Genomic DNA, 23,911 nt, shown 5'->3' with positions numbered 1-23,911 from the left:
CATGCAAGAGACTCACTCTGTGTTCATTTTTGTGTCTTCATTTTTATCCTCTGTGGTTGTGTGATCCTTAATTTGCTGCTTGTAAAATTCATTAAGAATCAAAGTTTAATATGAAGCTCAAACAGTATCAAAGTATTACAAATCAATGAAGCTTAGGACAAGTCCACACAGATGAAAAACCTTGGGAAAAATAAAATGTACTGAGCCACGAACATTAAATAAAACATTCTGAATGTAATTTTCATACCGTTATCTGATGCTTCTCAAAATCAGAGGAAGCACTGGTCCTGGAACTTGTGCTGAACAGGTCATCCAGACTGGCAGTGAGGTCTTGTGCTACAAGTTTGTATCGACCTTCCTCTTTCTTTAGTTTGAGGCCAAAAATGCTTGACAGTACATCCACCTCTCTGGGGGAGGTCACAGCTCCCATCTGCCCAATCTCCCTCAATTCTCTGTGGGACGAAAAACTGGCAGAGTACCTCCTCGGCTGATCCACACCACTTGGCACCTCTGTGACCTCATCAAGAGTTGGTTCAAGGATACCGCCAAGCAAGTCAGATATCCTAATCCTTTTGGCTCCCTCTATGAGCCCACCACTCACAAAAGCAATATACAGCACGTATAAGATGCTGTGAAATAAAACATAAATGGACCGTACCTGAGCCATACAAATGAATCGGACGAATAGAGCAGCCGACATGAGGATATCCTTCAGGGTCATCTTCATCAGTGTCTTTAGGTTTGTCAGAGAAAGTAGAGTTGAGAGAAATAGCCACCAATGAATCATGAAAAACATTCCCTGATTGCCCAGGCGTCGTTTATCCTCGACTTGTTTCCCAGTATTTCTTTCTCCGGTGTTAGAGCCAGATATCTGAGCTGCAAGCTGCATCTCAAAAATGGTGTCCTCACAGAAATTGACAAACATTTCCATTTTCTCTCTCTCTGCACCCTCGTTGACAACATCAAAAATGAACTGCCTCTTCGACTCTTTAACCTGTGGCTTCTCCCACTGTGTACGGCTATATTCGCTGATCTCAAAGTAGACGCGTTCGAAGCGCTTCCCACTGCCGAGGATCTCTATGCGTCCTAGACTGGGCTGAAAGTAAGTCAAAACACTTTCTGCCAGTTCCAAGAATGTCTTTAGTCTTGAATCGTTGGGCATGTGTTCTGACAAGTTGGTGAGGAGAACGGTGATGCTGAAGCCAATGTCTTTTGCTGGCTCATGGAAGCGATCCACAAAGGCCTCATAGTTCACAATTTCACCATCATTAGTCTCCATGCACGAAAGCAAGAAGTGGATCTCAGCCTGCGAGAGATGCTTGCAGTTTTCCATGGCTTTCTGGAAGTCCTTCCTGGATATGCTTCCCTGACGATCAGGATCATGTTCTCTGAAGGCTTCTGAGGAGGTGAGGTCTTTAAGTTTGAGGAACATGTCAAAAAACTTGAGAATCATTTCCACATTGCCTGACGATTCCACCAACATATCCACCATTTGCTTTCCAGTAGTTCCATTGACAACATTACCTGCATGAGGCACAGGAATGTCTTTACTTAATGATAAATGGTAACTTATTACTATCACAAACTGCAAAACAACAGAAGATATTTACCTTCTAACATGGAAAGCAAAAACACAACCATATCTTTCTGTAAATCCATGAGCTCCTTTAGAAGCTCTATTTGCCTTGAATCCTGTATGTGCAGAAAATATATTCATAGTTAAATTTTCATAAGTTGTACTACTGATTTCACATATTACACTGTGCACGAGTGGGCACATTATCAGAGGACAGTTTTATATTAAAAATAAATCTGAACTAAAAATGATGACTGCGGGGGTAGAAACCCTGCAGTACATGATCACCTAGAGCATTGTCAATTTTATGTCTTCTGAATTTTAAATGGAAACATGCATGGTCACTGTGAGTGGATTAATACACTGTACCTGAGAGAGCTTCATCTGCAGGTGCGCAAAGACATGGAGGAATCCCACAACAGCGTCCCAAAGACGGCTATGAGCTAGACTCTGCTGGTTCCCAGTACACGGACCCTGCATGCACACTCTGATAATATGAGCTGCTAGTAAAAGCAAAGTGAACTTATAGAGAAATAGACAGCTCTTTGCAGAAGCCCCCGGCTTGTGGATTTATGTAGAGTGTCTAGATTTAGACACTTTACATCTTACCCATCACAGAGTGCTATTACGAAGCAGTTTGATTGGTCCTAAATTAATTCTGCAGCAAGTTTAATGAAGGCTACAGAGCTGGGCAATAAAATCACTATAGAATGTAATGGAAACAGACTTACCTGTATGTACTCAGTGAGAGTGTTGAAGACCTGTTTGGCCACTTCAATGGCCTTGGAGAAGTTGTGTTGACCTTGTGCATCAATCGCATCCTTACCTGAGTAGTACCAGTAGAAGTCACTGATGGACTCCTACAGTGTAGCAGAGGAAAATGTTTGTATTTCATGAGCACAACTAAAACGTTCTTTTAGAGACAAAACTATTGAAAAAGACAAAGAACAAATCCAATTCTACTATTGCACTCCAGCTAATTTAACTTTGCCTTATCTTTGGACACATCTACTTGAAATTAAATCAATCAATCACTAAAACATTAGGCTCCACAAATGTGCCTTAAATGAAACACCAATACACAGCATTACAAATGAAAACTCATCACAGCGTGCCTACCTGTATCCTTAGTAAATAGTCTACAGTGGATATAATGATGTTGACAGTGGTGTTGTTGCCTGTTTGTGTTCTCAAGTAATTCTGGAAATCTAACACATAAGCAAAATATTATTAAAGTGGACAAATTGTTAAAAGTGAGCTTTGCATACATTAGGATTGGACAATATATATGTAGTACACAGCTGTTATAAGTCGCTGTTAAACTACAGTAATTTCCATCTATGTTTCTTCAATATATCAATATATTTTTGTGAACTCTTTGACAGAATGTAACTGGATACAGCAGAAAGCAATTAACCTGAGTTGTGTCCTTCACAGAGCAGCTGAAGGAAACGGAACAGGTCACAGGTTAGGTCTTTGTCAGGCATCACCTTTTCTCCTGGGAAAAAGATGGACAGAAAAAGGTGAGGGGAAAAAAAAAAAAAGCAGAGGTCTAAGGTTCATAAACCGAGTAAGAGAATGTTCAAAGAATGAAGAGAACAGAAAATTAGGCCACTTTTGACTGTAAATTCAGAGTATGTTCAAGGCCATCGATCTCACAGCTGGCTCTTCTGCTGTGACATGGATTAATAGTAATAGATTTTTTTTTGCCTATTTGAATACAGTACCTGAGCTCTCGTCCGTGGCCATGCCTAATCCCTCTGCTTTGTTCTGCCTCTCAAAGGCATTCAGATCCAAAACACTGAACAGAAGAAAAGCAGGCACAACCACACAGAAAAAGAGCACAAGTAAAGCACTTGTACTCTTGCCTTTTTTATTTTAAATTAAATCAATCAGTATTTGAAACCTGCCAGCCTTTATAACATTTGACTTGATATCTAATTTTTCTACATTTACTCACCTGCATGACTGCATGAGCCCAGCCATGCTCTGAAAGAAGCCCACATCTCGCTTCTCTTTTAGATAATCCAGCATTTTCTATCAGACAAAAGCATCAAAGACAAGGTCTGATAAATGGACGATCTGATTTGAAACAGGGATAATTAGATTTATTACTGTGAGCATTGCTGCAGTAAGATGACAAAATTTGAAAAGGCTATGTTCTAATAAGGACAAATAATGACACGAGGGCACTTAGTTTAAACATTATTGTAGACCCATTTAACGTCCTGCAGTGAGACCAAAAAAAATCATTTTAATTTGCACAAACAGGCAAAAAAATTAGGACCACTCACAGATATATATGTATAATGTAAGCTCGGGTAAACACTCATAGTTCATATTGGTGGATGCAGGAGAAGTATGTAGATGTAAAGGCCTGCCCCAGCTTGTCAGGAACCAAATCACCATGATTAGATCTCTGAAATGGAAAGGCTTTCAAGGTGCCCATGGTCAGCACTGGGAATGCATACAACTTGCAGGATCTGTTGCCTTCTGGTCACATATTAAAAGGCACCGTCAGAGATCACACATCCAGCAGGGCAGACACAGAGGACCAACAGGTCACAGTGTTTTGGCTGACTGGTGTATCATTAGATACTCGTTTACTTTAAACTGAGATCTTTGATAAAACAGTTTCTTCCCTAAGTTATTCAATCCATGGTAATCATTTGTTTTATTATATAAAAACCTGAACTCCTATTTAAAATGAAGAAATAGCGAATGTCACAGAAGGTATATATCAGATCTATTTTGTGAATGCCAAGAAAAAAAAACCCCATGTAAATAGTTTCAGGGGGAAAGCAATGAAATTACTGTACCTGCTGAACAGTGGCATTTCCTCCATTGAGAATAGCAATGCCTAACTTCAGTGTAGGGGCAATCATGGAGCCTATGGCACCTGAAATTAATCAAAAGAAAAGAAAAAGCATGGTACTGACTCCAAAGAATAACACTGCATGATGCACATTTGAAGAAAGGAGTGAAACACACTAAGCATCTACTCTCTTCACGTCAGTCTCAAGAAAATGAGCACTAAATCAATCAGAAAGAAAAAGATTACTTTCTCAGTTCCCTGCATGTGGGAATCTTTGCCGAGTATTCAGCTAACACAAATACTCTGACTTACTGCTGGCACATCTAAAGCAACAACATAATAAATTAGAAAGCAAAAGATTAATCTTAATATTTAAATTTCTATGATTTTAATATATTTTTCTATTACATTAAAATATTTTCTAATATTTGAATGTCTTTCCTACCTTTGCTGGCGCTGATAGTTTGCAGGACCATCTCAGAAGCTCCACGACAATGTAACCTGGCTTGCTGGTACAGCAACTTCTGTTTCTCCATCTCCTTCTCCTGAGGCAATGAAAAGATAATTCATGTTTTTATACACCATTTTATCAAATTGAATTTAACATAATGTTGACTATTAATAATCTATAACACTGTTCACAATAGAAATTGTAAAAACTAACTGTTAGGATGCCTGGGTCGTCGACCCAGGGTTTTTGAGTTTACGATATTATTTATACTGTCTAGTTTTTGGTTTCTTTAAGTTCTGTCTTATGGCTTAGGTCTCTGTCTTCTTTAGTTGCTCTGTCTCCCCTATCACCTGCATCCCCTTGTCTAGTTCGCGTCTATGTGTATCCTAAGTTCCTATATCCCCGTGTTCAGTCAGTGTTTGTGTCTGCCCTGTTCCCACGTCTCTGTTCCCTTTGTAGTGCCTGCATATGAGTCTGTGTCTTTGTTCAGTCTGTGTTATGTGTTTCCTGTTTTACTTTGAAAGTCCATGTCTGATGTTAATGTGTCTGGTTTTGCTTCCCCTTGTCTCGTTAGGCCTGATTTGCCCCAGCTGTGTTTCCCTCCTGTTACCCATTCCCTGATTGCTCCCTCTGTGTATTTAAGCCCTGTGTTTCTCTGTGTCCGTGTCGCGATCTACTGGTTATTTTGCTGTGTGTTTTGTCAATCTGCCGGTGTTAGTTTATTTTTGACCTTTTTCCCCAGTTATGTTACGTTTGAGTTCAGCATTAAAGCTGTTTTGGTTTAAGTTCTGTCTCCGGAGTCTGCACCTTGGGTCCTATTCCTGTCTGCACACAGCCACACCTAACAGAAGATCGCGACCAGAACATGGACCCAGCAGCACTCGCCCCGTCTGAAGAGCTCAGGGAGGATATAATTTATTCAGTGGATAAATTATGCGACCTGTGGCTGAATCATTCTGGGGAGGAATTTCAGCGTGCTGTAGCGAACCGGCTACAGCGACTGGTTTCTGGTCTCCCCTGGCTTTTGGACTCACTTCACCCACTCATACAGGAGTTTTTCCTTAATGAGCTTGATCTGCATCCCCCTGTTGCTACCGCTCACCTACCCAACTCGGAGAAAGATGTGCTGCCCAGCCCACCGGACTTGGAGTTGCCCGGCCCATTGGAGCCATCACCGAGGAGGAAGCGGCGGCCGCACCACCGGCGTGTCACCCCACAGCTGGACCCCGGGATGTCAAAACAACCGGCTGTGGTGAGCAAAAAGGACACTTTTTCTTTTTCTTCGGGCCATGGGACTATTTATTCTGGGGCTATGTTTTTTGCATCAGCTGCTCAGCCACGGGGTCACTTAGCTGCACAGCCGTCTGTCTCTGCTGGAGGGTCCGAGGGGCCCGTTCAGCCGTCTGTCTCCGCTGGAGGGTCCGAGGAATCGCTTCAGCCGTCTCTTCCTGCTGGAGGATCCGAAGGGCCCGTTCAGCCTCCTGTCGCCGCTGGAGGGTCCGAGGGGGGGCCCGTTCGGCCACCTGTCTCTGCTGGAGGCTCCGAGGGGCCCGTTCGGCCGTCTCTTCCTGCTGGAGGGCCCGAGGGGCCCGTTCAGCCACCTGTCTCCGCTGGAGGGCCCGAGGGGCCCGTTCAGCCACCTGTCTCCGCTGGAGGGTCCGAGGGGGCCGTTCAGCCACCACCGGCTCCACCGCCTGGTCCGGCCTCTGCAGCTCCGCCTGGTCCGGCCTCCGAGTGTTCAGCTTCGTCTGCTCCTGAGGTCTCCATGCTGTCTGGTCCTGCTCGTCCTGTCCGGCCTGCACGTCCTGTCCGGCCGATGACTGGACATCATTGCTGTCATGGACGGCCCCCTGAACTACGTCGCCGTCGGTGCCTCCCGCCCGGCCGGCCTCCTGAACTGTTTTCTGGGCTCTTGGGCCGTCAGCCTCTGGGCCGGCCCCCTGAACTTTTTGTGAACTGTTTTTCCTGGCTGCCTGCGCCTGTCATGAGCCTGTTTTTTGTTCTGTTGCTTTCCGGGCTCCAGTGTTTGCACTTTTTTTGTTTTTTGGCTCAATGTGTTTCATTTCTTTCGAGCCCTCCATCCTGTTTCCCCCGCCGCCCACCCTGGTTGGGTTGTTTTTGTTTTTTTTTGATTTTGATGTTTTGGTTTGGGCTGTCTGGAAGCCAGCCCTTAAGGGGGGGGGGGGTACTGTTAGGATGCCTGGGTCGTCGACCCAGGGTTTTTGAGTTTATGATATTATTTATACTGTCTAGTTTTTGGTTTCTTTAAGTTCTGTCTTATGGCTTAGGTCTCTGTCTTCTTTAGTTGCTCTGTCTCCCCTATCACCTGCATCCCCTTGTCTAGTTCGCGTCTATGTGTATCCTAAGTTCCTATATCCCCGTGTTCAGTCAGTGTTTGTGTCTGCCCTGTTCCCACGTCTCTGTTCCCTTTGTAGTGCCTGCATATGAGTCTGTGTCTTTGTTCAGTCTGTGTTATGTGTTTCCTGTTTTACTTTGAAAGTCCATGTCTGATGTTAATGTGTCTGGTTTTGCTTCCCCTTGTCTCGTTAGGCCTGATTTGCCCCAGCTGTGTTTCCCTCCTGTTACCCATTCCCTGATTGCTCCCTCTGTGTATTTAAGCCCTGTGTTTCTCTGTGTCCGTGTCGCGATCTACAGTTTATTTTGCTGTGTGTTTTGTCAATCCGCCGGTGTTAGTTTATTTTTGACCTTTTTCCCCAGTTATGTTACGTTTGAGTTCAGCATTAAAGCTGTTTTGGTTTAAGTTCTGTCTCCGGAGTCTGCACCTTGGGTCCTATTCCTGTCTGCACACAGCCACACCTAACACTAACAAGTTAAGCCTCTAACAAAAATTCTAAGCAAGGAATATTAAACACAAGTCGCTTACTTCAAAGCTTTCCACCTCCTGCTCTTTCTCTTCGCCCTCTCTGCTACAACTCTTGAAAAGCAAACACAAAGCAGGGTGGTGATGTGAAAAGATGTAGAAAATACAAGTAAGTGGATACAAAAGAAACACCTAGTTCATAAATTCACAGCACCTTGCTTTGATATGTGTTGCATGCGCTATTCACCAAAAAACAAAAGAATGAAAGTAATTAAAAGCCACATTGTGCATTTTTGTTTCTCTCTAATTTATTGCTATAATTTTAGGAGCTGGCGAATGTTGTTCAAGAAGAAAATTCAAAATACTATGATAGTACAATGTCATATATGTAACGTTACAGGCAGATATACACTGCATGCTTTTGTAAAGGACTTCAAGACATGAACAGAGATTTGGACACTACTAATGAGTGTTCTATTACCTTGGCCATAATAGCAGCGTAGGGCTTATAGAGACTGTCAATTCCATCCTTACTGTGAACAAAGGAAACAAATGAGACATGATTAGTGTGTATCAAAGTATGCACAAGTTCAAGTTCATTCAAAACCCCTTACACTGTTGAAGGCACTACTACCTTTAAACACCTTATGCGGACACAGTTAATGCCCAAGTCTACCCAGTGGCATTGAACATGTTTATTGACCTTAACAGACAACACCTGGATACTAACTAATCTGATTAAATCTCTGCAGTGACTTTACAAATGGGAATGCTCCTCCACCAAGGTTTTTTGCAAAGACATGATGCCAAAGTGTTCATTTATGTTCATGTTATGAGTTTCTGCAGGAATATCAGAAATATATCTTAATTGTACTGGTGGATAAGATCACACATTAAGAAAAAGAGCATTTATGACATTATAGGAATACTTATTTCAGTTACTTTTCAACAAGAATTTTAACCACTGCTTGCAACAAGAAAGGTTTTTTTCCCCCATTCACAACATCTGTGGCAAAAAATATATGCTTTGAATATTCCACTGAAACTGCAGCTTAAAATGTATTGATGTAAAAGATACACATTATTTGCAACATCAAGCAGAACGCATTTATGCAAAAATTAAAGCCCTGGAAAAAGCAGAAACATATTCCACATTCCAAGCTTTCAGAGATCAGTGGCCACAGATGTTGGACAAAAATATCATGCTTCTGGTCAATTCAATGTTGGCTTTCTGGCTGATGAGTTTGACTAATAATAGTTGTGCTGACTGGAAATGTTATTGCAAGTGATTCTTTTATGATAAGCACACACACCTGCTTTCTGTCAGGGCGCTTCGACTGAAGAGTGTAATGAGTTGTAGGAGAGGATCGATTGGTTTGGCACCTTCCTTCACATCCTTTTCTTCCCCTCTTCCACCTACATACAGTTCCATTACTCCCCTCTTCTGCAAGCCAGAAATAAAAGAATAAAGGAACTAACATCTCTTAATCTCACAGCCTGGCTGTGCACAGCAGACTGAGGTTTACACCTGGCTGCTTTGTTATTTATTTGGAAATTCTACTAAAAAGACATATGAAAGCAAAAGGTCTTAATGGATTACATTTTTTTTTAATAAAACAAATGTTTAAAGTGATAATAAGATGGCAACACAATAATGAGTGCACAATGTCACATCCCACCTACTTTTTATGCCAGAAAGTGGGCAGTTTAGTGAGTGTAAAAATATTGTACAATAGTATTAGTGTTTAATTTCGATTCAGTACAACAGTGTAGGTGGGATTTTTGTGCAGCCTGAAATTCCTCACAGTCTTAAGCTGATTTTGAGCAAAAAATGTTTGTTTTACACGATACGTGTTTTGTTGGCAAAACAGAAGGTACTGTACTAACATCATATGCCAAGAAGAATATATCTAATTATATGCACACGAAAAGTTCAGTTTTTAGAGGCACTGAACCCCATAACAATCTCTGTTTGAGCATCCCCCAGACCCATTGCTAGCAGATTGTCAGAGCTACTCACAGTTTGCATGTAAGATCCCGACCCGTCTGCAAACGCTCGCCAACTAATAACCAAGTGGTAGTGAAACTTCAAAGTACAAAATGCTGCCACTGCAACCAAAACCTTCTAGCAGCTGTGCAGCACCATATACCTGTTTAATAACAGTTCAAACTAGCCACTGCTTGCAACCTGAGGAAATCATATATCAACCAGCTGGAGAACCCATATTTTTCCTTAGCAAATGCTGGCAACAAGGTGTCATCGACCAGTCTGTTGGCCTATCTGACTGGTGCCTTAGGCAATCTGCAGTAAAACTTCATGTAAGAATAGTTCATCAAAATCAATTTAGAGCCACATTTCACTTAATTAAAAACAATAAATCTGTGTTGAATCAATTCATGTCTCATCTGGTACCCTTTAAGAACATAGGCCTGTTACACAATCTTCCTCTACATTATTTTAAACTTTTACTAATGCCAGCAGGGCCACCTTCTCCACTCACAGCTAAATTCTCCACAAGTGTCTCTTCAAAGCTGTGCTCCTCAGCAGATATCCAGGATTTATTGTAGGCTTGAAGAAACAGGTTAACAGCTCGATGCCTAGAGACGAAAATTAAAAGGATGACAAAAAGAGAAGACTTATCTTTTTGAAGTAGAAGGAAGGAAACACAGGAAAAAAAATCTAAAGATATTTCTTCTCTGGTAACATAAGTGACAAACCCACAATCACAAGATCGGCCTGCCTTAAATCATACACTGCTTTATTAATGTTTTTCAAACTGGGACTGACGTAGAGAGCAAAAGAGAGAAATTCTAAAACCAAAAACAAATTTCAATATATTTTTTCATCTCCCAATGGAGCACAAGCTGTTCACACAGTTGTCAGATAGTGAGACTCAAACCACAGAAATCCAGAGCAACAATCCAGGAAGCTGGTAACTTTGTTACTGTTGTGGCACTCTTATTGTCAAAGGGCTAGAAGTGGATTGTGATAACCTGGTAGCCAACTATCAAATGAGTGGGCGTGCTACTACATTGCAGTCTCACACTTTATAAATTATATAAAAACACCACATGAGCAGGTGATAGTACTCAGTGGTCAAGCTGTCAGTATCATCTGTGGACTGTTAAGCTAAGCAACAAAGTAAGCATTTTCTGCAGTGAGGAGGCTCTTGGGGAAAAGTGAGAATAGGTTTAAAATGACAGTGTCTGTCCTACAGGTATTTGAGAAGATTTGGTCAGCTTTCAGTCAATTGTGGCTTGTGTAATGGAATATGAGCTTCTATACAAAGGAGGATACCCTGTAGAAAACCTAAAACAGGACTATAAACCTATAAAAAAATAAATATAAATTATATATATATATATATATATATATATATATATATATATATATATATATATATATATATATATATTTTACTAGGATGGGTGCTTAGCTTTTTGTCATTTGCCTAACCAATATGGCAGCTGATATACTTACTAAAGCAAAGCCAAGTATTTAGATAATCTTTTTTTATTATTATTATTATTTACCTGGGTAGGTTATAGAGTGGAGTCATTCTCAGGCAGGCCACCACTGCACGTTTCCTCTGTTTTGATAAAACTGTGTGTCTGGCAGGTTTTTTGTTTCTCAGTGGGTGTTCCACCTGAACACAAAACCATGGTGCACATGAACCTGGTGACCAGTACTAAGTACAAAGGACTATGCAATAGTAACTATTGTATAGGCTTAAATGGTTTAATTCAAACATTAAAAGACATATAAATAAATGAAATCAACAAAACAATCAACAGGTCACAAAATACTAAAATTAAAGTTTGTCTTGCAGAGAGACAACACCTGTATAATTTTGTGACTGCATCTCACAGTTGTGACATCATGGGATTGAAAAAAAATCTGCTGAGCAGGATATATAAACAGATGTCTCCAAGACCACTTATTGTCATGATACACAAATACATACAGAGGTATATATCAAATAAAATACTTCCAAGACACCAAACATAACTGAATCTCTGTCACGCCGCAATCACGCAGTTAAGAATGAAAACATCTCAGCAAACGTTTCAATAACCTCATCATTGACATTAACACACTGTCGGGTAGAGTTGCATCTTCAACACTGCCCAGACATCAATGTGAGACTTTCTACTAAAAGAGAGGTTTTGTTCAAGAATTAGTTTCTTCTATTCCCTTTCTATAAAACAAAAAAAGCATTTAAGTTCTCCACTTTTACTGAATTAACTATTCACATATAAAGATGAGGATTCCTGAGTCTGTCATCTTAATACGGTGTACAGGGAGAACGTAATTATGGTAAGTTCCCCATCCCACAAATGACATAGACGTTAGATATACAACACCATAGACAGCTTAAAAGTGTTGGTTTTGTTTGTTTTTTGTGCGTTTCTTTGTTTTTTTTAAAAAACAGGATAAGGTAATATTAGTCTGTGTACAGTGGTCCCTCGCTATAACGCGGTTCAGTTTTTGCGGATTTCTTTTTGTGCAATTTTGCATGCTGTTATATTTTGTTTTGACAGTGCATTGTGTTCTGCGTCCTGATTGGCTGTAGACCATTGTCAATCAATCTCGTGCCGTGTCTCCTGTACAGTACAGATTGCGTTCAGCTTGTCAAATTTACCTTAAGGAAAGGACGGAGCCTTTACTCAGTGTCTTAATCAGCAACTTTTTCTATAGCATGGAAAAGCTCACCTGGTCAAGATAATAAAGGACTCGAGCTATTTCCATAATCCTGTCAACAGTCTTTTCTGCACCACTGATGGTCCCGGGTTGGTGTGAGAGCTCTGTATGAATCTTCTGTCTTAAACTGTCTGATCCCTATAAAAAAAGAAGAAGAAAAGATTAGCTCATTCATTTGTTTTGCTCCAAGGTGCTGGTAGTTATAACAGTTGTTGAACTTGTATATACTGACTAATAATAAAGACTCTGTATTCACAAATCATTATAAAAAAGAAGAAAGGATTTCAAAGACCGCTGGGAAAAACATTTACTCGAATTTCTGCTCTAAAAGTTGTTTATAATGACAAAGCAGAATTTTCCCATCACTAACTTATGAGTTAACACATTTATCAGTGATTCATGAATACAGAAATGCTGCATGCATATTTAGTACAGTGTGGCGAGTATGTCACATTCATGTCTCTGGTGAACAATGAGCCACTGCCTGAGATTAATAAAAAGACAGCTTTGGATTTTACAGGCTATGAAAGCATTCTCTGATTTAATTTCCCAGACACTTGTTGCACAAATTAAAAGTTACTCTGTACTCAAGCATATCGGTGAATATGATGAATTTCTTCAGAAAGTAGAAAAGATACGCTTGTAATTTGCAGTCTAAGGGCAGTCCAAAACACAAATTCATACAACTAATACATACTTCACTGACTAGGCATAACATTATGACCACCTGCCCAATATTGTGTTGGTCCCGCTTTTGCTGCTAAAACATCCCTGACTCGTCAAGGCATGGACTCTACCTCTGAACGTGTCCTGTGGTATTTGGCTCCAACATGTTAACAACAGATCCTTTAAGTCCAGTACGTTATGATGCGGGACCTTCATGGGTCAGACTTGTTGGTCCAACACATCACACAGACGGTCGATTGGACTGAGATCTGGGGAACTTGGAGGCCAAGTCAACACTTTAAACTCATTCCTGAACCAGTTTTTGTTTTTTGGGAGGGTGCATTATCATGCTGAAAGAGGCCACAGCCATCAGCTAATACTGTTTCTGTGAACGAGTGTGTATAGTCTGCAACACGTCAAAGTAACAGCCACATGGATTGCAGAAGATTCCTCAGCAGAACCTTGCCCAAGCAACGCACTGCCTCAGCCAACTCGCTCTTTCTACAACAGTGGATCCTGGTGCCAGGTGTTCCCCAGGTAAGTGACGCAGATGCACCCTGCCATTACCTTTCAGCGGTGGACAGGGGTGACCTTGGACACCCTGACTGGTCAGCAGCTATGCAGCCCCATATACAAGTTACAATTCACTGTGTATTCTGACATCTTTCCATCAGAACCAGCATTACATTTTACAGCACTTGTGCTTGTCTGTTGGATTGGACCACATGTGCCTTGATTCCACATGTGCATCAATAAGCCTTGTCCGCCCATGGCTGGTTCACCACTTTACCTTCCTTGGACCATTCTTGATAGACACTGACCACTGCAGACCGGAAACACCCCACAAAAGCTGCAGTTTCGGAGATGCTCATACTTAGTGATCTAACCATCACAATTCACTCCTTGTCAAACCTGCTCAAAGCCTTACACTTTCCCATTTTTCCTGCTTCTAACACAACTTTGAGAACAAAATAATATAGCCCACCCACAAACAGGTGCCATGATGAAGAGATAATCAGTGTTATTCACTTCACCTGTCAGTGGTGACAGTGTTATGCCTGATTGGTGTATATCTGCTTATTGTTTTGTCTTGTCATCTGTCTAAAGCTTACTTCTGTTGGCCTGCTCATTCAGTGTTGGGAAGGTTACTTTTAAAATGTATTCCACTATAGATAACAGAATACATGGACCAAAATGTATTTTATATTCTGTTAAGTTACTCAATGAGAGTAACGTATTCTGAATACTTTGGAATATTTAATATATTGTCATGGTTTTTATAACTACATGAATGTACTATTGCTGTGTGATTTATTACTATTACTGAAGGCTACTTGCCATACCAATACCAACTAGATTTTTAAATCTAAATATAAAATGAGTAACAGTATGGTGGACATTAGGTAAGACTGCACTTTTTGCAGCGATCTCATATAGAAAACTATTTCTGTATCAGTAGTCCATCCGTCCATCCATCCATCCATTCACTTCCGTTAATCCTTTTCAGGGTCACGGGGGGCGCTGGAGCCTATCCCAGCTGTCTTAGGGTGAGAGGCAGGGTACACCCTGGACAGGTCGCCAGTCTGTTGCAGGGCTAACACATAGACAGAGACAACCATTTGCACTCACATTCACTCCCGCATTCACACCTATGGGCAATGTAGTGTTTCCAATTAACATATCCCCAATGGGAACAGTGTACCAGTAATATGTTTTCTTTTTGTCTGTTAATAATCATGTGGAACTGCACACGATTATTTGCAGCTATCAGGTTGTTAACGCCATCCATCAAGTCTAAAAACAGCATGTTAATGCGTGGAGATCCTGAAGGCTGCTGCTGGCACTGCTGGCTCTGTGTCCATTGTGTAAGTGACGCCACCAATATTAACACGGCGCTTACATTAGAGCCTCTTATCACGTGTTTTTTTGGGTTTCCAGCAATCAGAATCAGAAAAGCTGTTTTAATCCCAGATGGAAATTGAGTTAAAAAAAAATAAATTAAAGTATGGGTCATACTCGAACCCGGGCAGGCTCATCAGGACTACATGCGGCATCCGGCAGTACATGTATTCTGTTACTCTCCAACGCTGCATACATTTGAGCCTTTTCAAATTTTGTACCCAAAGATAGTTATCTAAGATTATGGTGCTTAGTCAAATAAATTAAAGCAACCACCCACCTGATTCTGAAGATGCACAACACAATTGAAAATATGGTCTTGGATCTCATTCTCAGCGGTCTTCTGTGGAAAGCATGTAATTGCCCACATTAAGTATACTAAACAGTGTCAAATGTGCACAAGCACGTAATGAAGGATGTGAAAGGTGGAGGATTTTAGCATGGTCCACATTTCCAACTTACCTGAGAGAAGGCATTCTTAGCCAAGATGATGAGACTGTGATCGCTTGGAAAACAAACCCTGAGTCCCACAGGGGTCAGCCTCTTCATTAAAGCCACAATGAGAGAGGTGTTGATGGAATAACAACCCCTCTTCCTCCTCATCTTCCTCTTCTCATTGTCAAGCTGAGTATTGGGATATGAAAACAGGATTTTTTTCTTTACACTTAGTGGCAGCTGCAATTCTTCTGTGATTTCTACATATATTTTGTAAAGAGATGTACATCAGCACACATGTTATGGATGAGGTCAAATTGTAAATATGACCAACCTTGAATGTTTTGTCATTATTGGTCAAGAAAGACAAGTTGTTGATTTCATTTTGAACAACATAATTCTGTTCCTCCCATTTGAAATTCTGTTGCAGAGAACATAAGCGAAGACACGTGACAAAATATTCACTGAGACGGCATTGGCATGAGAAAAACAAATAAATAAAAACACTGTGTATCATTCTCACATGGGATTTGGCCCAGAATATAAAGACCTCTGCCACCATGCTGAACAGCTGCTCAGCCTCAGGGTTCAGGTCTTTCAGCCACCTGGCTCTGAGATAAATTTGACAAAACACATTCACAACACAGAATTTGTAAAGCAAAAGCATATGCCTGAAATAATAACTAACATAACCTCGCAGTATCATCTTCTCAGTTTTTTGCAGTTAAAAATCAACGACTGGCTGTTGAATTCTTAACAACATTTGTTCTTTACCGTCTTTACAAAATAACAATGTGGTTCAAAAGGGAACTTCAGGGGCCATGAAATAATTAAAGTGGAGCTCAAGTCGATACAAAAAATAGCAAAATAAGTTTCACCTTTCATTGAGTCTATAAATACTTTACATTACTTCTGTTACTTCTAACTTTAGAAAAATAAGTATCCGCTCCTCCACATACAAGCACCTTCGAGTGTCTTACCGATGAGAATCCACAAATGGGATGAGGAGGGGAAAGAAGGCGTAGAGGTCTCGGACCAGCATAGCGAACTTTTCTTGTATCTGCAACTCCGCATCAGAGGTATCCCCGCCTTCTGCTTTCATCTGCTCCTCCTCTACCAACACACATTCTGTCCTCTTTCTCAGCTTCTCCATTAGTGGCAGGAAGTGGCTCTTTAACAGCTCAGGATGGGCTTTACATATGACTGGCTGAGAAAAAACTAAGAGATATAAATGACAGATGTTGGAAAATATGCATTACTGACTAATATGAAATAAGTATATCTAAACAACAAGCCACTATTGTCCACTACACAAGTACCTGCCAGCTGTTTCATCCAGTCACCCTGGCTAGCACCCACATGATTGTGGATGATACACAGGATGTTGCCAAGTAGGTCACTAGCATGCTTAGGAACGACAGAGGTACACACTGGCCTTTCTGGCTGGCCCTCAGGACCCAAGTTCCACCAGTGGGAAATGTAACTGCACAGCATGGGCAAAGTAACCTCTGCAACATGGATGTAGTGGGCCTGGTGAGCTCCAGCACCTGCCAGCTCCTCCACTTCCCTCAGCGCCTGTCCCAGAGAAGGTAGGAGGGGACACATGTCCTCCACCTGATCTGGCAATCCCTGGTCTAACAAAGATGGAAGGTTTTTAAGGTTCCCAAGAGACAGCGAATAACAATATAACAGGGTATGAAATGTGCCTGCGTAATACCTTTTATCTGAGTAGCAGTCATCATGTTGTAGATGGAGTAAGGGTTGTTTTGGTTTAGATCGGGCTCCAGGAAACACACGGGTAAAGCTCCTGTCAAGGCTGCCAGACAAGCACCTGCTGCTGACCTATGCCTGTATAGAATGAGTTGTGCATATCAGGATATAGGCATGGGTGAATAATCGACTAATTTTAAAGTACGATATAATATTACAAATCGGGATTGCTAACATAAGTTTGCTTGAAAGCTGCTTTCTATGCATCTCAGGTTTAAACATCCTCTTCTATCTGGTAGCCTTTAACATTTATAACACCCTGAATACCCTGATGTTGTACCAACACTGTGTGGTTAATATAATAACTTCAATCATGAGATATAGGTACATTACACAAAAATTATTTAAGATATCATCTTGGAGACATCTGAAATCAAGCATTACCCCTCCATGTAGATGCTGCTACTGATTCCAAGAGCGTAGAGGCTGTTTAAGATCCTGTAGCAGGATACCTGTATACCACCAGCTGAAAAAACAAGGTGATGCATAAGTTTTCTTTCACAAACAACCACTGAACCCACAGTTTCGAAAGCATTCAGTCACTGAGAGGTGGATTAGCTGCATGCTTGCTGATTCAGGTAATGAATGATTCGTGAAAGGTCGGGATATTATTGGGAGAGACAGTATGCTCCTGCTGCTTTGTGGCCATGACCGAGGTACTGAATGAGAGCTGGTTTCAAGCTGAAGGGAGGGTGTACCCAAGTGATTTCAGGGGTGTGGAAACCAGCTGTGCATCCAACACCTGAAAACGTATGTGTGTTTCTCGTCATGCTGAGATGATAACTAAATGTATCTTAACAAGTGACATCTGCATGTTTCTGCATGCATTTTAGGATGTAAATGAAATAATACAATAACATGGCATTCCTACTTAACCACTATAATGGTAGTTCTTACCCAGGAGATCTACTCCATGGTTCTGGTTTCCAAGATGAAGGAAGAGAGAAGTGAGTGTAGGGAGAAGGATGGAGGTTGTGTAGTTGAGAACCTTGGCTACTCCTCTTGCCAGCTGACTCCTACTCTGAGGCAGCGAAACTAAGCTCTCAGAAAGAGTTTCCACAGTCATCTCTAAATCAGACGCCGCTGCCTTAAAAAAGGAATGCAGAGATGTCTGAATAGACTCTGGTGCTGACTTCATTAAAGTCCTATAATGAAAAAGTGGGAAAATAAATTATTTGAGTTGAAAAATATTCTACATTATTTTGTTATAGTATTGCAAAGGAGAAATATCCACTGAAGGTTTCCTACTGTGACACTTCTGGCTGGGAGTTAAATGGACTAAATCAGTTATCTATCAGCTAATCTATCCCTCAGACAAGTCTGAATGGCATCAACCTCTGCTGAGCCACAGCACTACTGTGCTTGCTTCACAGGCATTGTCCTCAGGGAGCAAAAGTGATATCAACCACAATTAGATAGCATCAATGCATCAGTGGCTCAATTACATCAGTCATCTCATCCTTAGACATGGTGGTGCAACGCTGATGCCACTGCAGGCAGAGCGAGAAGATCGATTTTGGCAGAGTGTGAAAGTGCCATCCAGTTACCTGGCATCAAGAGCCTGAGCCAAAACGTGGAGGGAGCTTGCAACTGACGAGGCTTCTCTTCCTGAAAAAACACATGCACACATTATATGTGAATTATGAGGATTAAAGCACAGATTAACACTTAATAAACAAATAAATGTTATGATGTCCACACTATCCTTACCAAAGACTGAGATCCTGTGTCTTACAAGCGCTGCAAGCTTACAAAAGAGGCTACATGTAAACAGAAAACACAAGGAAAGTAATGAGAGAAGATGAATTGAAAATCGCAGGACACAAAATAAAAAGACAGAATATATTGAAGCTTTTTTCTGAAAAAATTCAAATATTTCTTTAAATAAATAAAAATGCACAAAATAGCTGAGAAATGATCAGATAAGAGTATAAAAAACAAGAACGCAAACTTTGTTTTGTACCATGCAATCATCTCCTTTTCCTTTCTCGAGGCATGGCTTCTATTATCACTCGAGGAAGTAGACAGGAAATATAGACGGTGGCTTTTAACATACTGTTCCAAAAGAGGAAGGATAACCTGTTGAACAGAGAAAAGGTCAATAATCATTTCATAAACCAACATCTATAACTAACAAACCCCTTAAATATCCTCTAAACAGTATGTGCTTGATGAGATCACATGCACGGTTTGCCTGTTTGGTCCTCTGCTCATGAAACCACACAGTGACAAAACTTAATAGAAAACTTTCTGTGGCTGCACAGTTACATCAAATATGTGTCTCTACTCTTGTTCAACACTAGATAAGTAAACATCCATGTGATCGGCCTAAAAGTCTGAACACCCTGTAATCATTACTAGAAGTTTCTTTAAAAAGAAGGAAAGAAAGCTTCCAGGGACTGAGCAAAGCCTTGTGCCTTTTTAACATGACTTTAATGACAGGCAGAGAAAGTATGATGAACTGGCAATTCACAGACAGATGAACAGCCAAACAGACACAGACTTGCGTGGCTGTGTGAGAGTGGGCTGTGTGGGAGGTGAAAGAAGCAGAGATGTGAGGCATGGCTGCTCACAGTCTTGGCTGACAAGGTCTGACTCTGGAGGTCCCATTGATGAAAAACGAACTCTTTTCATTTACTACCTCCTTAGAGCCAGAGCAGTGTAGGAAGCCTTAATCAATGTCCTGATGGCAATTGACACGCCCACGTAGATTTCCAAAATGGTTAAATAAATTACACAGCCCAAAGGGTTTTACTTAAAGGGGTTGCCTATGGCAACCATCAAACAAAACTAATTAGATGGCATAAATGAAATAAGAAAAAAAAAAGTTAATGAGATGAAATAAAATAGCACTGGCAGAATTAGATTGGAAGGGGGTTAAATCAATGTCAGAGATTTTATCAGATGCTAGACTTTGACTGTGTTTAAATATGCAGATTGGTTGATGCAAACCTTGTGAAAAAAAATGACTGGTTGCTCGTGTGGAGCCCTCTCTCCCTTAGACATCTGTCCTCTGGCTTGCATCACCTCTGAAGAAAAAAAAGACAAAATGAAAAATGAAAGGTAAAACTGTCAAGATAATACAGATAAGTTAAAAAAAAAAGTGTTTCTATGTCACCTTCATGTAAGAAAGATAGGTTCACATACCCAAACTAGGCTGAACTATTCTGTGGTGGCTTGGTTTTCATAAGTACCTTTTTTCAACTTAAATAGCAGGAAACTAACTAGGCATATAATTCTTTTCTTTCTCAATTTTTTGCCAGATTTTTCAAGTAACCTATATTTGAAAACAGCATAATTAAACCAGAAATCCTGTTTTTGGTGTGCCACCCCTATGAAAAAATCCTGGAGGCAACTCTGTATGTGAGGGCATAAAAAGAGTGGACCAAAACTGCTCCACAATGACACGAGAGACTGATAAAGTCATACCAGAAACGATGGCTTCCCGTTATTGTTGCCAAAAGTGGTTTGACAAGCTATTAAGTTATGAGGTGTAGTTATTTTTCACAGGACAGCATATAGTGCTGTGAAAACTTCTCTTTAACATGTCGGTATATTGCAAAAATCTTTTATGGTTTTTTTATCTTCTTTTTAATATACAACATTATCTTACCAAGCTTTAAAAGGTTCTCTTGGGCCTCCTCAGTGTGAGACAGGAGCCACTGAAGCAGCGTGTATGCAAAGCAGTTGGCTATGGCTGGAAAGTCCATTTCCACTGACTTCCGATCTCTTTAGAACAAGAAATCAGATATGAGTTATGAAACACCACTACTAAAAGCAAGACTGAACTTTAATCATAAATACTTAATAATACAGAATTCTTTTATTTCAAGATTTTTATTTCAAAGATGCAAATGTTGCAGCAGGATGACAAAGAGGTAATACATTTATCTTACACATCGAGTTATTTCTGGTTGTGACCTGTACTGGAAATTATTACAAAGAAAAAGGGCTGTGGACTGACTGCTACAGTGCCTCTAATCAACGGTGAGGGAGAAATGCCACTGTGACATGAAAATGGAGCACCTCATTCACACTGAATTGCATCGCCCTAGTGTAATCATAAGCGTATTCTGTACTCACCTCCACACAGTGTAGCCATTGAGCTGAAGGAACTTGAGGACATCCTGAGCTCTTTCTCTGAATTTAGCCTTCTCTTTGGCACTCAAGGTATCATAAGGTACAAGCAGCGAATGGCTACCTCCTCCTGAGAATAGATATGAGTGAAATGCATAGCACTTTTATTAGCTGTTCAGCTCTTCCTAAAATGAAGGGGAATGAGATAAGAGTAAGAGAAAAGAGAGGAGATTAACTAGATATTATCAACACTTAATGCCACCTTTACTCTCAAGTTCTAATTTCTTCATCTTAGCACAGGCATTGTGGTAGTTTTCAGCCAGCTGTTCAGCCATGGCCTGAAGATGAGATAAGAAAGAAGAAAATTAACATAACTGAATAATATGTCAACTGCCAGTTCTAATATCTAATCTTTAACTTACACATTGGTCCCATGATAAGGTGATGCAGCTCATGTCCACAGGTTTGGGGCTGAAGGTTGATGCGCCTTCAAATGACAGCTAGGACAAAAAAACGTCTTATTAATGGAATAAAAAGTTATTTGTAAGCAACGCTGCTTTAACAAGAACAAGCAGAACATGAGCACATATACCTGTCCAGACTGAGAGACCCTGCGTGTACATGGATGCATGCTAAAAGCATCTCCTTCTTTGGTCCTTTCTATGTTCCAGCCAAAGGCAAGCATAGTCTTTATTGTCTCTTTGATGGCCCAGCGGTACGCCTCCTTCTCCTGGAAAATCAGAAATATAGAAAAGGTTTAATGCAAAACTAAAAAAAGCAGGTATCAAGGGACAGCAGACTATTTAAATAGCTCAAGAACTTGTAACACTGATGTATTAAAATAATATTTTCATTAATATGAGATTTTTAATAAATTTGATTATTTAAAGACTTAATTTTGCACCTCCACATATGATTGACATGTGCAGCACAAACATGTATGGGCATGCATGGGCGTTCGCACACATGGCTGGACTTCTGTGTGCTGCGCTCCACGCAGGAGTGCAGCCGAGCTACCATATTTGATCAGAGGATATTTTTGACTGTTGAACTGTTTTCTTTACATTAGAACATCACATGACTGCATTTGCAAAGACAGTCATTTATCTCGTCTCCTTAACTATTTGTTCCATCAGGCACATTGCCAGTGAAAAACTCCACTGTGCACCGAGGGCCGGAGGTGAAGAGCATAGGAGCACGAGGTGAGGTATGTTAAGTTAAAAAAATTAAAGAGACAGTAAATGTTATGCCTTAATAATTCTAAAGGTGTTCAGCTGATATCCTGCCACTTATGTTCAATAATTACAGCTGGCTAAATCAGTTGTTCAAACATGTCTTCATGCTGGAAGTGAGGAATAAATTGTAGTCTCCTCTACATCAGGTAAGGGGGGGTAACACTATGTTTGGACTGTGAAGAAAATCACTCATCACTACTTGACATTTGGTATGTATGCAATTGTCTCTGTACATCTAGGATATCACCACTTTCATTCCTGAAGAACACTTGAAGAACATCCACACATGCCATAAAAACTGACTACTTCATCTGTACCTTTTCAGCAAGAGCCCTGTACGGCTTGAGGCGAGGGTGAACTTTGGTGTTCTCACATAGGTGCTCTCCATGAACCCAGCCACTGACAAACTGGCAGAGAAAACACACAGATTTACTAAACAAAAAACGAAGAATAAATCAGGGACTCAGTATAGAGAGATGTTTTGACAAGGCAGAGAAAAATATGTACAAAGGTATTCTTATGATGACAGTCAGTCCAGACCAGGATATGATACCTTTTCCAGTGACCACTTTTCATGAGTATGCTCGGCATACTTGTTCACAACAAACTCCAGCCTCTCTGGCACTGACACACTAATGCAGAGACAGAAAAAATACATTATTAAGCCTTGATTAAAACTGCACATTAATCTCTGCGAATCATACTGTTTATATTCACAGAATACAACACTTGGTCTGCTAAATTACAGGTTACACTTCTGATTAGGCAGGTCATTTTCACACGATTCTCTTTTCAGTCATTCAAAAATATCCTTGGGGTATCTTACTTGGATGTATCTACAGGCTGGGGGTCAAAGTGTCCGTCTGTATCGATGGAGGTTATTTTCTCAATGTGCGACAAGCAGTTTTGTTCCATATGATCAGGAGGCAGGGCCATGGCCACTGCAGAGAGGCACTGCACACACGGACTCAATAACTGAAGTATCTGGGGCTTTAAAGTAGATAAAAAACAAAACAAATTAGACAAGAAGACAAGCTATCAAAAAGAGTAAAAACAATGATGCTGCGTGACATGCTCCTCACGCAGCATGTCACCTTATACTAGCGTCTTCCTTATTATTTTCATTGCCATTTAGGGGAACACTACATCAGGAGATCAGGTTATGGGAGGACAGCGAAGAACTAATTTTATATGAACTGCAATAATCGTGTTAACCAAAAACCCACCTATATATTTCAGAGCCTGTATTTAACACAGTTCATTCAATTAAAATTTAATAAGTTATGGATTTAGTTACTTGGGAAGTAAACATATGACTGCATACTCCTCCTGAAAAAGCATTTTAATATGCAAAGATTTGTCAGTGTCACATAACGCGAGCAATCAAAATCCCAACCAAGAAGTGCAATAAGCAGGGCAAGAGATATATTGTACACCCAAGCATGTACATTTGTACATATACAA

At 40.6% G+C, this 23,911-nt stretch overlaps 1 protein-coding gene across 1 annotated transcript in view; it reads right to left on the bottom strand.

The window, feature by feature from the left end:
- ryr2b (ryanodine receptor 2b (cardiac)) overlaps positions 1–23,911 on the bottom strand; it is a 91,047-nt gene that overhangs the window by 16,738 nt on the left and 50,398 nt on the right. The window contains exons 55-92 of the mRNA XM_076891558.1: positions 23,274–23,437; positions 23,001–23,079; positions 22,765–22,854; positions 21,805–21,942; positions 21,635–21,712; positions 21,475–21,550; positions 21,219–21,342; positions 20,749–20,864; positions 20,088–20,164; positions 19,099–19,214; positions 18,846–18,895; positions 18,683–18,743; positions 18,033–18,280; positions 17,520–17,601; positions 17,083–17,213; positions 16,685–16,999; positions 16,346–16,583; positions 15,889–15,976; positions 15,700–15,786; positions 15,393–15,554; positions 15,211–15,273; positions 12,378–12,503; positions 11,198–11,310; positions 10,165–10,261; positions 8,977–9,107; positions 8,145–8,196; positions 7,727–7,777; positions 4,837–4,936; positions 4,396–4,475; positions 3,537–3,613; positions 3,304–3,377; positions 2,994–3,074; positions 2,696–2,784; positions 2,308–2,436; positions 1,946–2,050; positions 1,611–1,692; positions 248–1,524; positions 17–78 (exon numbers count right to left, since the gene is read on the bottom strand). Coding sequence (XP_076747673.1) covers positions 17–78; positions 248–1,524; positions 1,611–1,692; positions 1,946–2,050; positions 2,308–2,436; positions 2,696–2,784; positions 2,994–3,074; positions 3,304–3,377; positions 3,537–3,613; positions 4,396–4,475; positions 4,837–4,936; positions 7,727–7,777; positions 8,145–8,196; positions 8,977–9,107; positions 10,165–10,261; positions 11,198–11,310; positions 12,378–12,503; positions 15,211–15,273; positions 15,393–15,554; positions 15,700–15,786; positions 15,889–15,976; positions 16,346–16,583; positions 16,685–16,999; positions 17,083–17,213; positions 17,520–17,601; positions 18,033–18,280; positions 18,683–18,743; positions 18,846–18,895; positions 19,099–19,214; positions 20,088–20,164; positions 20,749–20,864; positions 21,219–21,342; positions 21,475–21,550; positions 21,635–21,712; positions 21,805–21,942; positions 22,765–22,854; positions 23,001–23,079; positions 23,274–23,437 — 5,309 coding nt within the window. The remainder of the gene's footprint in view (positions 1–16; positions 79–247; positions 1,525–1,610; positions 1,693–1,945; positions 2,051–2,307; positions 2,437–2,695; positions 2,785–2,993; positions 3,075–3,303; positions 3,378–3,536; positions 3,614–4,395; positions 4,476–4,836; positions 4,937–7,726; positions 7,778–8,144; positions 8,197–8,976; positions 9,108–10,164; positions 10,262–11,197; positions 11,311–12,377; positions 12,504–15,210; positions 15,274–15,392; positions 15,555–15,699; positions 15,787–15,888; positions 15,977–16,345; positions 16,584–16,684; positions 17,000–17,082; positions 17,214–17,519; positions 17,602–18,032; positions 18,281–18,682; positions 18,744–18,845; positions 18,896–19,098; positions 19,215–20,087; positions 20,165–20,748; positions 20,865–21,218; positions 21,343–21,474; positions 21,551–21,634; positions 21,713–21,804; positions 21,943–22,764; positions 22,855–23,000; positions 23,080–23,273; positions 23,438–23,911) is intronic.

This window comes from Maylandia zebra, linkage group LG13 (assembly GCF_041146795.1).
Source record: "Maylandia zebra isolate NMK-2024a linkage group LG13, Mzebra_GT3a, whole genome shotgun sequence".
NCBI classification, from domain to species: Eukaryota; Metazoa; Chordata; class Actinopteri; order Cichliformes; family Cichlidae; genus Maylandia; species Maylandia zebra.
This window is presented reverse-complemented; position numbering and strand designations above follow the sequence as displayed.